Raw genomic sequence first — 16,881 nt, 5'->3', positions numbered from 1 at the left:
TTACAGACACCCCTGATTGGCTTTAGAGCCGTGATTAATGTGGGAGCGCAAGTACCGATGAATTCTGGCATCGTCAGATACAGTATAGCCGTGCCAGCAGGAAAGGAAAAAATCTATTGAGAAAAAAAAAAAAAAAACGTCATTCAGTACATTCAGGTCATCAGCTGACTTCATTTTATTGCCCCATAACGTTACTATGACTAGACCTGAGCATAATGTTATGCTACTTACCCTGACACATACATCACTCTGGAACAAGATAAATCTGGACTCATCAGACCACATGACCTTCTTCTAATTGATACAAAGTCAAATCTTTATGCTCTCTAGCAAACTAAAGCCTTTTTCTCTGATGAGTCTCACTAACAAGTGGTTTTCTTATGGACACACAGCTGTTTAGTCTCAAAACTGTAGTACTGCTATTACGTCCACTATTAATCGTAGCTGTGAGCTCTTTTCCTGTGAGCGGTTTGTTGTCTTTTTACAATTTGGTTTTACCAAACTTTGAAAACATTGTCTCCGATCCGAACCACATTTCTTCCTCGAAGATAATTCTTCCTATATCCGCTATTCTTCAAAGTCTAAATTATGTGTTTTTTAGTTTTTAATCCAATTTTAGTATTCAACCTTTAGTTGTCTGCTTGATACAGGACAACAATTTGATCGGAACAATTTAAGCGGAAACATTAATCACTGCAGTACAGTAATTATCTACTGAAAGACTTTTATCATTTGCTTATTTAAATTTAAATAGTGACTTTTTTTTATCCAGGTAGTGTATATTACAACATTCATGCTGGGATGGTTACTTGTAAAAATTGTATTTTATATATTTTTTATTTGCTGCTTAGTTTGTCCATCTGAGTTTGTATTCATCAGAATGCAAGCTTTTTTTTTTATCACATGGTAAAGCAATTATCCCACTGATCAACTAATACTATCCCAATAGGGCTTAAGACACAACTGATTCAGGTCTATTTATTTAGATCTAAGAAAATCTCATGTTATTTCTGTGAATTATCAGTTGCTATGTCTGTTGGACGAGCCTTCCTGACTTAGTCTGTGTTACTGTTCCAGAGAAACCAGTCATGAAGATGCTAGAGGCACGGACGGCAGACCGAGAAGCCCAAGAGTTTGTGCGAAGGCTAAAGGAGATTGAAAAGTCCATGGAGGAAGAGTAATTTTTTCCTCCATGATTTACAATATTGCCAACTATGTGCTTTTATACCTGTTGTATTATGTTTGCTATTTAAAACAAAACTCTTTTAAATGTGTATTTTTATCTGTTGTCTACAAGTGATCTATATGAAAAGATGTTAAAAGATCGTATTTTGTCGCTGTTCAGCACTTTGTGTGCTGTGATTTAACGTATTCAGCTCACCCAAGGAGCTTGTGAGAATTATATAAATTCATTTAATGATAGTATATTTTTAAGTAACTTTAGATGGTAAGCTGTCGAATTAGATTTTGAAAGTTATTTTAAGTACGTATAGTTTTTTGTGACTTAAAGTATAAGAGATATTCTACTGTCTTAAAATGGTTTATGAACTACGCTCAAATGGCATCAAAAGAATCTTCACTGTAATGTGTTTATGGTACTTTTAAGGTCACAGAGTGGGTCTTTGTTACTGTATGAAGAACAACAACAACAAAAAAAAAACTCTCGCTTTTGAAAATGCTTTAAAAAATCTGTCTAAAAACTGTGAACTGTGAACATTTGTCCTGGACTCAGACCGGACTATGTTGACAATTTGACTGTAGCAATTTTGTGAGAATATGTCTTTCCTAAAGAATGTTTATTTATGCTAAGTGGTTCTTCAATGTACTGGTTTTAATGTTCAGATGGTTTTTCTCATCGTTTTGCATTAAGCAGGTAGAAGGGTTTCAGCTGAGTTAACAAAAAGGGCTTCGATTTTTACATTAGAATTACAAGTGGTTTCTGTTTCCTTGTTGAATTCTGGAAGGACGAACACAAATCCAGGGCTGACTAAGCTTTCTTATTTTAACAATAGTCACGATTAACCCAACTATTCACTATTCAGGTTCTAGAAGTGTTTAGCACATTCACCAGTGGGTTTGAATGATTTTAAATAGCGCCGTGGTTAGACCTGCACAGTTTGGGTGGGTTTGAATCTCACCTCCATAAGGTGATTGCATGATCTCTAGGAGCATTCCACCTTCCTCCAACATAAAAAAAAAATTATAATAATTTGCAAATTGCCCGTAGCGTATGACTGGGTGTGTGAGTTTGTGAAAGTGTGTGTGCTCAGGCTCTGCACAGGATAAACACGATGGAGAGAATGTAGTGATTTTCTAACCCAGAAAGTCAGCTACTCTTTATTCCTGGAGCGTATTTTAAGGCACATTTAAAATTTTCTGTTACGTTCCTTTTTCCAAGACCTCCAGGGCATTTTTCTTTGGAACCAGTGAAGTATTCTTATTGCTTCTTTTCAGGGCAAGTACAAAAAAGCAAAGTCGTCACCTCGTGGCCGCTATAAAATCCCTCGCTCATCATCCCTATCGCTTGTGTAGCACAGACACTGCAGGGGCAGGTTAAACGTTGTTAAGGTTACTTGAGCAAAACTGAAGGAGCTCACACAATTATTCTTGAAGGTATATGTATACGGTATGATGTTAATGGTGAATGCAGCTTAAATTTCTTTGCTCTCAACCCCTATGCCGGTAAAAAGGGTAGAAAATCCTAAAGGGAATCCAAAACAAGCAGTGAAAGGCCTCGCAGCAGATAGTAGCAAGTAGACTTGCATGGATTGTTTATGTAGATGAGAAGATAAATTGGCAGGTCCCAACACAATATAGCCCAAAGCCTGATGAGAAAAAAGTGCACTGTGTCACCTGCTACTGCAACCTGAAAAAGCCTTTAGTGCACCGTCTCAGGGGGCTCCAGATCATTGTCTCTCTCTCTGCCAGAAACACAAATTGGACATTTTAAAGCTCCAGGCTACACCTTCGGCATCATAGCGTTCAGACCAACTCAACTCAACTCATCTTTATTTGTATAGAACTTTACCAACAAGAAGTGCTTCACATAAATAATAAAATAATATAATAATCTACTAGAATAAAATAAAAACAAAATAATGACAATAAAAATAAATACAATTTTATTAAATAATATAAAAAAAAAAAAAAAAACACACAAGCTTGGAAGTGGATAGATGTTCTGCTTAGATGATATCCTGGTGCAATTAGATACTGTATGCATTTCATATCGCGCACCAGTCCTGTGCCATGGCGATTTAGTGAATGTGGATTCTTTCTGCAGGGACAAAGACTTAGGACCAGCATGCTTTAGTAATGACTGATTGAATCTAGTATATTAAATTGCACGTCAAGAGCACCTTATTTTATTAATTTATTAAATGTTATTAGATGCTTTGTACTTGCACAGATAAGCCATAACATTAACACCACATAACAATCATATACCAGTAAACTGGTGGCAGGACCCATGGCTCACACATGTCCAATGAGACCAAAGGACGGCCCTTCCAGTCGGATCTCACTGAAAAACTAATGCAGCATAAATCTAAAAAAAAAAAAAAAAGGGTCAATGTAGAACGTCCAGGATATATTGGATACCCGTAGAATGCACTGGCCAAACGAGTCTGATCCATAGATGTCCCACCCCGTAACCCACAGCACCCAAACATCCTGAGGCCTGAGACCACAGCACACCTTGAGGTCTTGTGGAGTCAAGGGGAACCCCTACAATATATTGTGCTTAATGTTTTTGTGTTGTAATGTTATGGCTGATCTGTGTATATTTATATTTCCAGCATTTGCCATATTACAATATCTTAGTGGACATCTGTGTCATTGAGGCTCAAGTAGTGTGAGGAGCGGAATAACCAGTAATTGCACTGTAAACATTCATCAACCTCAATATCTAACATTCTAACAGATCTCAGTTAAGATTGTGTTAATAAAGGAGGAACAGTGGAAGGATATATGTGTGGTTCAATGACACTTGGATCACAGAGAGGGACCAGATGTTGGACATGATGTCCCATTTTATAAGCTATTTAGTGGGTTCATGGGGTGATGGCTTTGCTAACTGTACTCACCAAACATCACAGTATTGACGAGTATTAGATTTTCTTTCAGAGATAGAGCGCCCCACTATCATGATGTTGTCCCCCTCTACTCTTCTCGCTCCTTCTTCACAGTTCCTTTTTTTCTCAGCATGCATTCCCTTCCAGTGGAGACATAAACAAGCATGAAGTCCAGTACTGCTGCCAATCAAGCACAAAGTTACTGTATGCTTTCACCTCATGTGTCAGCGCCACTGCTTAACACTTTCGGTAGTTCTTGACACTCTCTGCACTTCACTGTGTCCCTTGTGATTTGACTAATGCTGTATTCTGTGTGCGCATGTGTGCGTGTATTCAATAAAATTACAAAAACTAAGTAAGCAACAACAGACAAGGCTTAGAGTGAAATCTGTTCTAAATGAGGAGCGTTACTGGGGTTCAGATGGTGATGGCGAGCTGCTTGGTCTCAGTTCTCGCTCCAGGTCTGAACTGTGGCTCCACTGTACCGGCTGAGGCATCCACATTCAACAGGTCATGCTGGTCTCAAACCACATCATGTTTAAAATTATACCATGAATACATGAAAAAAAAGGAATAAAAGGAAAAATTGCTGTATAGCATTAATCTGACCCCAGTCTGTTTGATATAAAAGTCTTTCAGAGATCTTATTTCTCATAGGTAACATTGACATACTGTTCACACAATCATTTACCAGCACCACTTGCACGTTACAGGAACTTGGCTGGGAGTTATTGCCACAACCCCCGTATAGTCCTGACCTCGCTCCAAGACATTTCCACATGTTTGGATTATTAAAGGAGTTCCTGGGAGGCCAGTGTTTTAGACATGAAGCTTTGACTGAGAACACGTTCTACCTTAACGCTGTCCAAGCACTAGTTTTTACTCTCAGAACTGTGTTCGGTTATTCTGCGCAATCAAAAGTCCTGGTTTGACTTGAACATACCTATGAATGACGAATTATAACTCATGGATTATAGACGAGTCACCACCAGGTGTCCCTAAAGAGACAGAAACGACTAGTACTGTATTTTCCTGGAAGCTACAGTAGGTGGCGTGTTCAGACGCTGAGTACCGGTACTAGCAGACGACAGAAACACAAACTCATACTCTAATTATTGTTTATTGTCTTATACAGTACAGCACTTAAAAACATTACAGTCAGGGATTTCTGCTCTTTTCCACATTAGACTGTTGCAACAGAACTGCAAAGTACGGCAGTATTCTGGGTGAGATGTGCAGCAGCGTGGCAGTTATGAAAACACATTAAGACCGGAGCGCAGACACCCAGTAATTATCCTCAATTTGGCCACCAATTTGGTATCTCTGCATATCAACACAATAATGAGACGCACACACACACACACACACACCATCTAATCGAGCTCTGAAATTTACTTAGTCTTACTGTAGAATTGGGTGTTTCTACTAAATAACAATTTAAGCAGGGAAACAAAACATTACATACTGCTTACACACACACACACACACACACACACACACACATCAATGCACACAGACTTCAGTTTAAACCTGAACTGAAAAAAAGGCAAAATAAGAACATATTGCTACATTTTTTAAACAAATGACTAAATAGATAAGACTAAATATTTATCTTCTAAATAAATAGATGTTTTTTGGAGTTTGCATGTTCTCCCCGTGCTTGGTGGGTTTCCTCCAGGTACTCCGGTTTCCTCCCACAGTCCAAAAACATGCAGATTAGGCTCATTGTATGAAGTGTGTGACTGATTGTGTTATCATATCAGAGATTGTTGTATACATTAAAAAAATTTTTTTTAAAGGTTCAATATTTCTTTAACAAATTTAACATCTCCTCCTCAAATGAGCTACTGCTGAGCTGGGGAGGCAGATTTATATGACATCACAATAGGGGGAAATCTAGTTGGCTTGTTTAAGCCGCGGCGGCCAATACAAAACGGAAAACTGCCGAAAAAAAAAAACCCTTTTTTTTGTACCCGCACACTGGAGACCCATCTGCATGTCTAAAAATGGTTACATCTTGAATTTTAATTCAATTGAAAAGAATTTTAATTTCATTTTAATATAATAATGGGTATAATAATTGCACTGTAACTTGTCACACACTGTGTAGCCTCATGCCACACACTTGCACTCCACCCCATAATGTTGCATTTGCGTAAACTGTAGAAATCCGTTGAGCATGAAGTGACCGACAGGGGAAATGTTTCTGTTGCTCCTCTCTAATCGCTCTGCGCTGGACCTGTGTGGTACATTCCAAAGCAGGCGTGTCTGAGGACTACGGTTCGTCCAGACTCTCTTTGCATGTTTTCGCTTCCGAATGGCAGCAGCTCATAAAGTGAGCTACGGGTTATTAAGTTCTAAGTAGCTCCTGCTGGTGGTCAGACCCTGTTCAGCATTACAAGTGGTTCATGGGTTCCATGACACTACACGGCTCCTTGCCTGCTCACACACTCCGTCCACCACAGCCTGCAGTTTGGAATTTTCTGGATATCGGGTTGTTATGTGCTCTGTTTAAAATGTCATCATTCTAATAGCTTTATTCTGCTTGGCTGAGGGGGAACGGCAATGAGCGCCGATGATGAGGATTTTCATCCTGGATCATAGCGGGATCACTTTCAACATATGGTGCACATCACGGCATGCAGGAGCAGGCCAGAGTTCGTTATGTAATTTGACATACAAGTGAAAAAAGACTTTCTGGAAAAGTGGGAGGTTTTCTGATTAGGAAAAAAGGGCTATAATGCCTCCTGTGACCATTTAAGTCCTGTAAAGAAACACTGATATGTACAGTAAATGTCTGTAGAGACCAGGATAAGGTGGAGAAAAAGTACTGTAGTACCAAGGACAGATATAATAAATAAGAAAAGAAGACATGCTATTATAATATAACTATACCGTGTGGTTTAAAAGTCTGAAATTGTTTAAAAACCAAATTTGTTACATTACGTTTTTATGTAAAACCTGACGGTTCACTGATCAGCATGCGATCTGTCAGGTCTTACACTAACTTGTGGCATATTAAGTACTTGTATTTATTCCACTTTTTCGATGATAACATGAGACTGAATAAAAAAGAAATTCTTTGAAACTCACTATGAGCCAAGGAGCATATAAATTCACTTAAATCCAATTCAATTTTATTTGTATAGTGCTTTTTAACAATTGTCATTGTTGCAAAGCAGCTTTACACAATCAAAAGAAATTATGCACGTTTACAGGAAGTGTGAACGTGTATGAATCAGAATGATCAGATTGTCCCTGATGATCAAGCCGAGGGCGACAGTGCTAAGGGGAAAAACTCCCTGAGATGGAAATAGGAAGGAACCTTAAGAGGAACCAGACTCAACAGGGAACCCATCCTCATCTGGATGATGACGGGTAGCAGGGATTGATCTGCACTCATACTGTATCATCAGTGAAAACGAAGCCCTTCTTTCGGCACACAAATGGCTCTCTTCTAGTTCACAGTGCTACGTACTGTGCTAGGCTTTAAGAGAAACTAAAACCTGCAATTCACTGCAAAAGAAGAAGAATGCCTTGTTCCTCCATGACAATGCATGTTCCCATGCAGTGCCTGCAGTGATGGAGGCAAAAGCTGCAGTTGAAACCCTATGTGTTATATTATAAAATGCCAAACCGAAGCATTTTTGCTAAAACTCTCAGTCTCTTGGACCCCACGGTACTGTATGTACCAAAATATTGAAATATAGCCTATCTAATATTTCACCTTTATGATATCAGTACTAAGAATCAGTGTCCATAAAGACTGGTGGGATGAAATTAGGCCCATGTTTGATTTTTGAAGAAGAAGTAAAGCCACACAATTTTTAAAATTCAGTCTGTGTAACTCAAACTTGCAAACTTTTACTGTCTGGTTACTAACATGAAACATCTCCTCATCCTTTGGTTCCTCAGAAAGGCAACATGTGGGTATCTCATCGAGTGTGGAGAACCTGGTCTGTCTAAGGTAAGATAAGAAGAATGAACAAACATTGGTGGAAAGCCCTGCTCAGAGGTGGTTCCTGCTTTTAATGAGACGCTGATCCACCAGGACTTTGTCTACTCTGAAGCAAATCTAATCCTCTTGCAGACATCTAACACTGAAAGAGGCTGTTTGTGATGCAGCTTGGATCGTATTTACGTTCCTCTATGGGATTATTCCTGTAGTGAACAGACCGCTCTTCATCTTTTCTTACCTGTATTAAGGCTCACAGGTGAAGAAAAGGATTAATGGTCATGATAAAAAAGCAGATGTGTTTACTCTGGAGATTGATGCCCACTGAGCAGTCATTAACTGCACAACTGCTTTGCTTAGGTCATGTTCAAACTTAACATGAAGCTGGATGGACGTTTTCTCCCTGGAAACTCCTGATCGTACAAGACACACCCACACACCCACCTACACAGGTTCACCATGTATGGGGCTTATAGGCAAAGAGCACAAGGCTTGAGGCTGTTGCTCCTCCAATGCGTAACTAGCGGCAACTGAAGTGTCATACTGATGTAAAAGATCATCGATATATTGATGGTGAACAGGGCTAATCTAATCTCATATTTTCTTCCTTAGATATTGGAGATCAGTCCATCAGCAATTGCAAAAGTCCGACTTTCAAGTCACTAATCCAAAAAATCATTATCCCTAATGGCTTTGCAGGTGTTCCTTTTGGTTAGCAGTGGTTTCAGGAATAACATCATCATGAGTAACTGCCCAGTATAAGTTGAATGGCGGTGTTATGGACACTGTTCATAAACTCAGCACTGTTCCATTAGATGAAGTGGTTCTCAGTCTTCTTCCAGAAGCTACTGTATACTGATCGTGCCAAATAGTGCGGTCTTGGCCTGCTGGGAAGTGATGTTTAGATTTAGTAGAGCTGGCATTTTAAATATCTGTCTCATTAAATACACTTGGTTGATTGTTTGATTGAATAATTAACCTGTTCATGGACGGGCAGCTGGTGCGGGACAACTTTTCTCTCCTTCAATAAATAATATGATCATTTAAAATGGGTTCGTATTTAATAAATGCCCTTCTTTTTCTACTGGTTTACACGGAAAATTACAATTAAGAAACAATTATAAATTAGATATATGTTTAAAAAAATTAAAGCAACCAGAAATATGGCTTTATATATATATATGAAAATACATACAATACAACAATAATATACAATAATAAGATAATACCCATACAACAACATCATTAAAATGATTCAGGCTCTAATAAAAATTCCCCCAAAGTGAAGAAGAATGTAAACCAGCATGGCTTTATTGCTGTTAGTCAGGTTCATTAAAATAGCTTTATTAAACACTACATCTAAACGTCATTTACTGCTTTTTACTGCAACAGCTTGCATTGTGTGCATGAGGGTCATGAGGTCCAGGGTGGAAGACTTTATCCTAGACGATTTTTCAGAACACATTCATAATGCACGTACAGTATATTCCATATGATTAAGTTTGCACTAACATTGGATAAATCAAGTGTCGGCTCAGCAGCAGCCAGGTTGCACAACGTTATATCCCTAATCTGTTGAATCGAATCAGACGAGCCACTATTGGATGGAGATACACATAAGAAACGGTAGCCACCAAATAAGAAAAAGATTCTTGTAATACGTTTAACTCATTGAAACAGAATTTATGATAAGCGAGTGAGACATGCTGCCTTTTTTTAATTTACCTCGAGCTTTCTAAGAGACACCCGAGCCTTTACTAAATGCACAAGGCTGCTACCACTCTTGTATTGCACCCCTCCATCCACCACCTGTCTTCTGAATAGTTAGTAAGTAACCCATTGTTTCTGTGCTGTAATCTTGAATTCATTTCCTGTCTTGGTTATTCACAAGCAGGATCATTGTAGGTCAAGTGGTCAGTCACAGAGCTCCTAAGGATCCACGACTCCTTCCCTTTGATGTCCAGAAAGGTCTCCATGAGCACCATTATGGAGGGAAGAAGAATGCGGTTTGGTCACCATGGTGACAGCTTCCTGGTTCACACTGAGGTCAACAGACGTCCTGTGCTGAGGCTTGACTAATCAAGCTAAAGCTTTAGAAACGTACATAATTTGATTTAAATCTATTCTAATTATCCTATAGTAATTGTTGTTTTAATCTAAAAGCAAGTAACAGTCTTTGTCTTTTTGTGATGTTGACACATGGGAGGTGTTCAGACAACAGTAGGGGGGCAAACATTTAAGGCTTAGTCTTAATTTTACAATAATGTAAAAGTAAACAGGCAGAGCTTACGTAACTTCCTATAACTGCACTTAAATAAGGGAGGCAGTAAACATGTTAAACGTCGAGGTGTACTAGCTCAACAGCAAGAATTGATTTAAATTATCCATTTAAAGTCCGAGGTTTCCAAATAACGTTTTCAGTTAAACCGGTTAAGATTGAGATGCTGGTAAAGGCAAAAAAAAAAAATTGAATGCTGAAAATGAAATACAACAAACTAAATTATTTTTAGTATTACAGTACTAAAAGTATTACAAAGAAAATTAATTATCATAAAGATTTGTTGTTTCTTAACTTTTAAAAGCAAGAATAAATTGTGGTCAGGGTGATCGTGGTGCGTGCAGAGCCTTGGGAACTCTGGGTGTGAGCCAGGATACAGGTCCATCATAAAGCACCATGCACACACCAAGTTGGGATTATTCACACACACACACACACGAGCATACACACATACACATGCACACACATACACATGCAGAGACACAAACACACAAACAGACAGACACAAACACCCACACACAGACACACAATGCACATATGCACACAGCCAGACAAACACACACTCACACACACACACACACACACACACACACACACACACACACACACACACACACACATGCACACACCAAGTTGGGATTATTTACACACACACACACACACATGCACACACACGCTTGAGCATACACACATGCACACGCACACACACATGCAGACACACAAACACACACACACACACACACACACAAACGCACACATGCACACAGACAGACAAACACACACACGCACACACACACACAAACACACACATGCACACTCACACACACAAACACACACACGCACACACGCACACACACACAAACACACACATGCACACACACACGCACACAAACACACATGCACATACACACGCACACGCACACAAACACACACATGCACACAGACAGACAAACACACACATGCACACACACATGCACACACACACACACACAAACACACGCACACACACTCTGCTATCAAAACCTAACAATCCTTTGTCAAAATGTCGCTCTAATGACAAAATGAAACCCACTTGCATCACTTACAAATCAGCAGCAACACACTATAGTCTACTTTATATAAAACACGGCAGGCTTTTGTTTGCACTGTTTTTATTCAGTTCCACAGAAGGCACGTTTTCACAACACCCAAAAAATGAAATACCAAATACTGTACATTACAGTCGTGTACTTTACAGTACAGTAAATCCAGTTAAAGCAACAATCAAACAAATAATACACTGAAAAACACAACTGTGCATAAGTGGACTTATGGATCCTGCCATCTGTTGGGGTCTGGCCACAGGATCTCATCAACATCACAAGCAATGTCTTCTCTTGCTAAGCATCGGGGAAAATACCCCCTTGTGTGCCGAATCCATCCGTGGATTGACCTTCCCTCCATGTCTCCGCAGGCCTGTTCCATATCCTGCAGAAAAGGCATGCGGGCATGTGGTTGGCGGTCATATACGCGCCATCTCCAAGCAGAATAAAAACTCTTCTATAAGGTTGAGAAATGGCGAGTAAGGGGGCAAATACACAACTTTAAATTGATCATGGTTGGTGAACCAGTTCTGGACGATGCAGTAGCAGCCCGATGGAAACTGACGTTATCCCAGACAACAACAAACCTGGGCTGCTCTGGTCTGTCCTGTACAACTGCATCATAGAAATGTGATTATGTGTTGCGCATTAGATGGACCCAGTTTGGAATGATGGTGCAGTAGCCCTCGGAGGCGGCACACAATGTGATATTTCCCCCGCGCTGCCCCGGGACGTGCACAATCGCCCTTTGGCCAAGTATATTACGTCCCCGTCGTAAGGTTGAATCCAGCCTCGTCTGTGAAATGGCTTAGATTAGGGTGGACTTTCTGCCCAGCTTCCCTCATAGTCAGGCCATGGTTTATGACATGGTCCACCTAAGTTGCTCTTATGTCATCAGAAATAATGGTCCTTGCATGGCCTCTTTGACCACGTCCTCCTCTCTCCCTCTGTCTTCGTCTTCCTCTACCAGACAGACATGTACGTGGGTTCCAACCTGAAATAATAATAATAATAATAATAATAATAATAATAATATCACTGATTACATTAAAGATCAGCAAATTATTTTTAGAGGATGATTTAGACTCTGGTGTAAGGTGCAGGCACAGAAAAACATTCCTTCACTTCTTTTCCTGACCCTCATGACTCCTGACATGAAGCTATGAGGAACATTCCTAAGCACAAAGACTTCCATACCTAGTCTCACAGTGCAAAGTTCAAAGAGGTTAGATCTCGTGTGGCCAAGGAAAAAAAAAAAAAAAAAAAACACCTTAGATAGATATTTTATTATTTAGCACCAAAATACATACATGATGTGTTCTTATTTTCTCTGTTCTAGAAAATCTATGCCTCTATGTATTGGGTACTCATGTTACTTACATCATCAAAGGCCAAAAATAAGGTTAAAAAAATGTAGACATCACTCAACAGTATTTATTGTCATTTTGTGCTTAACAGGATGCTGTTACTGTTCTGAAACATATTCGTGAAAACAGAGGGGGATTTATCACATGCCCTGTACACCACAACACGCAGAATATGTTGGTGCTGCTGACCTCACTTGGATAAGTGTATATGCATGGGTGTGGATAAGGCATATCCCTCTGGCTTTAATTCTAAGCGGGATATTTATTTGGAAAGCAGAACACATCTGGAAGAGCATCTGGATTCTGATGCCTCCATGCAGACTATGAAGCTGGGCACCCTGCAGAGTCTCATCACACCCTTAACAAAATCTCTCTTTCTTCCTCTCCTTTCTGGTTAAATCTTTTTTTTTCTCTTAATGTATTTCTCTCCGTTGGAGTCTTCTTGTCTCTTTATTCTACGATTTCTCTTCATTACTTTGACACTTATCATCCCAAGTACACCAAGACATATATAAGCGGCGTTCATGTCAAACCGGGGCTTTTGATTATGCACTAATCCCAATATTTCACCAGTGCCTGGGCACCATCAGGTAGAACTTTTTCTCAGATGCTCACCTTTGGTCATTGCTATGACATGCTGTTTAAATATTTTCAAATAATGGATTTAATCTTCTTCTAATGGTTACTTCAGATGATAAAACAGATTGATGTGGATGATGCTGCTAACCCCATCACTGTTGCTGTTTTTTCGTATGTAAATTAGGTTTTTAGGATAAATTCACGTGGCACCATCCAGTAGATTTGGAACTGATTGTTTTTAAATCTTTTTTTTTTCACGGTACTGGGGATAAAAGCAGATTTTAAAATGTTTTAATTTGACCTCTGGTTGAGATAGGTGGCGCCCAGACTCCAATCTTATGCAATAAGTACTGTAGTAGTGAAGGAATCTTATAGATTGCCACACATATTCAGTCATTTATCGTCTATACCGCTTTATCCTGTATACAGTGACGAGGTGCCAATCCATTACAGGGCACACACACATAAAGGACAGTTCGGGAATAACAATTAGCCTGTGGGAGGAAACCCACTAAGCATGGGGAGGACATGCAAACAGACCCAGAGGTGGGAATTGAACCCAAAACCTGGAGGTGCAAGGCCACAGTTCTAATCATTAAGCCACTGCCACACATGTTGTAGGTCATTTTTTTTCTTTTTTTACACATACCCCTATTATTTTTAAAATTCCCCCTGTATTAATGATGCATGAACAAATGAATTACTAAACTCATACTATGAATTGTACATGTGACAGGAAGGCTTCCTGGAATATACATGATCATTACAGAAACTGTGTTTTTTCCCCCTAGAGGTATAACTGCGAGCTTTCCTAGAAAAATCATCAATAAGAAAAAGCTGTTCCTAGTCGTTTCTTTGAAAAGAGGGCGTGAAGGGTGAAGCAGGCGAACATACTCATCAGTCTTCATTTAGCAGCATTCTTTTAGATGAAAAAACATCTATCTTCAAGTTTAGAGGTTTGCCTGTAAGCTGGTGTAACAGAAATTTTGGCTGGTATAGTATAGAAATTCAAAGCCACATAATCCAAGACAACACTTTATTCGACAACATTCAACGAGTCAGTCTGTCCACATTGGCTGGCATTCTCAAGCGAAACCAAATCAGAATGAAACAACTTTATAAGGTGCCGTTTGAGAGAAACTCTCAAAGAAACAACGAGCTCAGACGAGCATATGTGGATGTAAGTACTATAGTGACTGCAGTACACTACACGCAACATTGTTCCCCAGTGTACTGGATAACACCATATTGACTGATTTTTGTTCTTTGTTTTCAGGGAGTACTGGAAATGGATGCTCATGCAATCCCACATGAGTTCATCTTTATAGATGAGGCTGGGTTCAACCTAGCAAAGACCAGAAGAAGGAGGAGAAACGTTATCGGCCACAGAGCCATTATAGATGTTCCTGGCCAACGTGGTGGGAACATCACAATGTGCGCTGCCATCTCCAGTATGCATGGTGTCCTCCACCGTCATGCCAAACTTGGACCATACAACACAGCCCATATTCTTAGATTCCTGGACAGACTTCACAACAGTCTCATACCACCAGAGCGTATGAATGATGCAGACCATCAAAGATACCGGTACGTTGTAGTATGGGACAACGTCAGCTTTCATCGTGCAGCCCCAGTCCCAAACTGGTTTGCTGACCACCCAACATTTCTCGTGCAATACCTCCCACCATAGTTACCATTTCGAAACCCAATAGAGGAGTTCTTTTCGGCATGGCGGTGGAAGGTATACGACCGGCAGCCCTTTGTGCGCATGCCTCTTGTGCAGGCCATGGAAGAGGCATGTGATGAGATTGATGTGGGTGCGATTCAGGGATGGATAAGGCACTCAAGGTGCTTCTTCTCTTGATTTCTGGCAAGGGAAGATATTGCCTGTGATGTTGATGAGGCGTTGTGGCCAGACCCGGCTGTGCAGCAAGATGCTGCCCAATTTTTCTTTTCTTGCCTTTTTTTTTAATTTTTTTTTATTGTAATATATTTTTTCTGAAATTTTCTTTTTCAGTTTACTGTTTTTTGTACGAATATTTTTGTTCAGTCCCATGTAAATATATCTGCTGTGCATATGTTGCGCTGAAGTGTGTGCCATTTCATGCAAAAGTTTGATTTTAATAATGTTACGTGTAGTTTCGGTTGCAGTGCTTCATTTTGCAGGATATATGAGGTATTTTGCAGTTTGGGTGTGTGGTTTTGTAAATTGTGTTAAGTATTTTGATAAAACCAGACTAGTTTGAAAGATCGTGTGTTAGCAATTGGAAAAAAAACTGTAAATAACAGTCTATGGGTGTAAAAATTATAACACTTTATACTCTTATCTGATTACTGAGTTAAGAGAATTGGGATGCACAGAAATGTGGATGATGCAACTTTTCGGTTGAGGAAACAAAACATCCGGTATTAAAAAAAAAAAATAGTAAAAGCAGCCATGATGCAATGTAGGGCTGGACAATAATTCGATATCAATATATATCGCGATATAATTTTTTTCAATAACGGTGATATGATTTTTTAACACATTTCCGATATTTCGATATACATTTGAATATATGAGCCAACAAGAGTGTGTGTCTATGTGTGTGCGAAGCCGAAAGGAGTTGGGGGTGGGTGGGGGCTGTGTGTGTGTGTGCGCGCGCTTCGCACACACATAGACACACACTTGCCTTTACCAGAAAGGAGTTGGGGGGGCTGTAAAGGCGAGTGTGTATATGTGTGTGTGCGCACGCTTCTGCTAATTCTACTAATAAGCTGAGTCTGAGAGTTTTAATTATTTGAAAGTTTATTATATATATATATATATATATATATATATATATATATATATATATATATATATATATATATATATATATATAATTCTAATAGGAGGAGCCTGGAGGTATTATAGACTTTGCAAATTCAGTTTGCAGACATCCATTGTGTGTGTCCTCTGCAGTTTTTTACTGAGGCTTTTTATTATAGTCCATATCGATATCGGAATTATATCGTATCGACCAAAATTACGAAATATATCGTGATATAAATTTTTCCCATGTCGTCCAGCCCTAATGCAATATACTTTAGAGATTTTATACTGGGTCAGAGGGAAAACACAAACATGAATAGTTGCATGAAAATGTACCCCATGTACAGTTGTCCTGAATGAGAAAACTAGCGATAGAGACCAAAAGTGTTTTTTTGTACCAGGCTGTTAAGATGTTTATTTCTGGGCGTCTGGCCACACGGTGGCGTAGTCCTTAGCACCAGGGTCCCTGTGCTTGGTGGGTTTCCTCTGGGCCTCGGGGTACTCCGGTTTCCTCCCACAGTGGGTGGATGGATGAATGTGTTAATGAGTGAATATGTGAGTGTGTGTTCCCTGACATGGACCGTCCCCTGCCTCGTGTCTTATGTCTCCTGGGATAGGCTCCAGGCTTGCCATGACCCTTTATAGCATAAGCAGCACAGAAAATGAATGAATGAATAAACACGGTGCTCTGTGGAGACTCACTTTTGGAGGTCATTTAAGGATTTATTACATCACGGACTGCATGTTTAGGCA

The 16,881-nt window shown here is 39.6% G+C and overlaps 1 protein-coding gene across 1 annotated transcript in view; it reads left to right on the top strand.

Moving 5' to 3' along the window:
* baiap3 (BAI1 associated protein 3) overlaps positions 1 to 3,579 on the top strand; it is a 58,624-nt gene extending 55,045 nt beyond the window's left edge. Inside the window, exon 34 of the mRNA XM_053492525.1 lies at positions 1,078 to 3,579. Coding sequence (XP_053348500.1) covers positions 1,078 to 1,181 — 104 coding nt within the window. The 3' untranslated portion in view covers positions 1,182 to 3,579. The remainder of the gene's footprint in view (positions 1 to 1,077) is intronic.
* The last annotated feature ends 13,302 nt before the right edge of the window (positions 3,580 to 16,881 follow it).

This window comes from Clarias gariepinus, chromosome 3 (assembly GCF_024256425.1).
Source record: "Clarias gariepinus isolate MV-2021 ecotype Netherlands chromosome 3, CGAR_prim_01v2, whole genome shotgun sequence".
In the NCBI taxonomy this organism is placed as follows: Eukaryota; Metazoa; Chordata; class Actinopteri; order Siluriformes; family Clariidae; genus Clarias; species Clarias gariepinus.
Note: the sequence above shows the minus strand (reverse complement) of the source record. Positions and strands in the feature narration are given on the sequence as shown.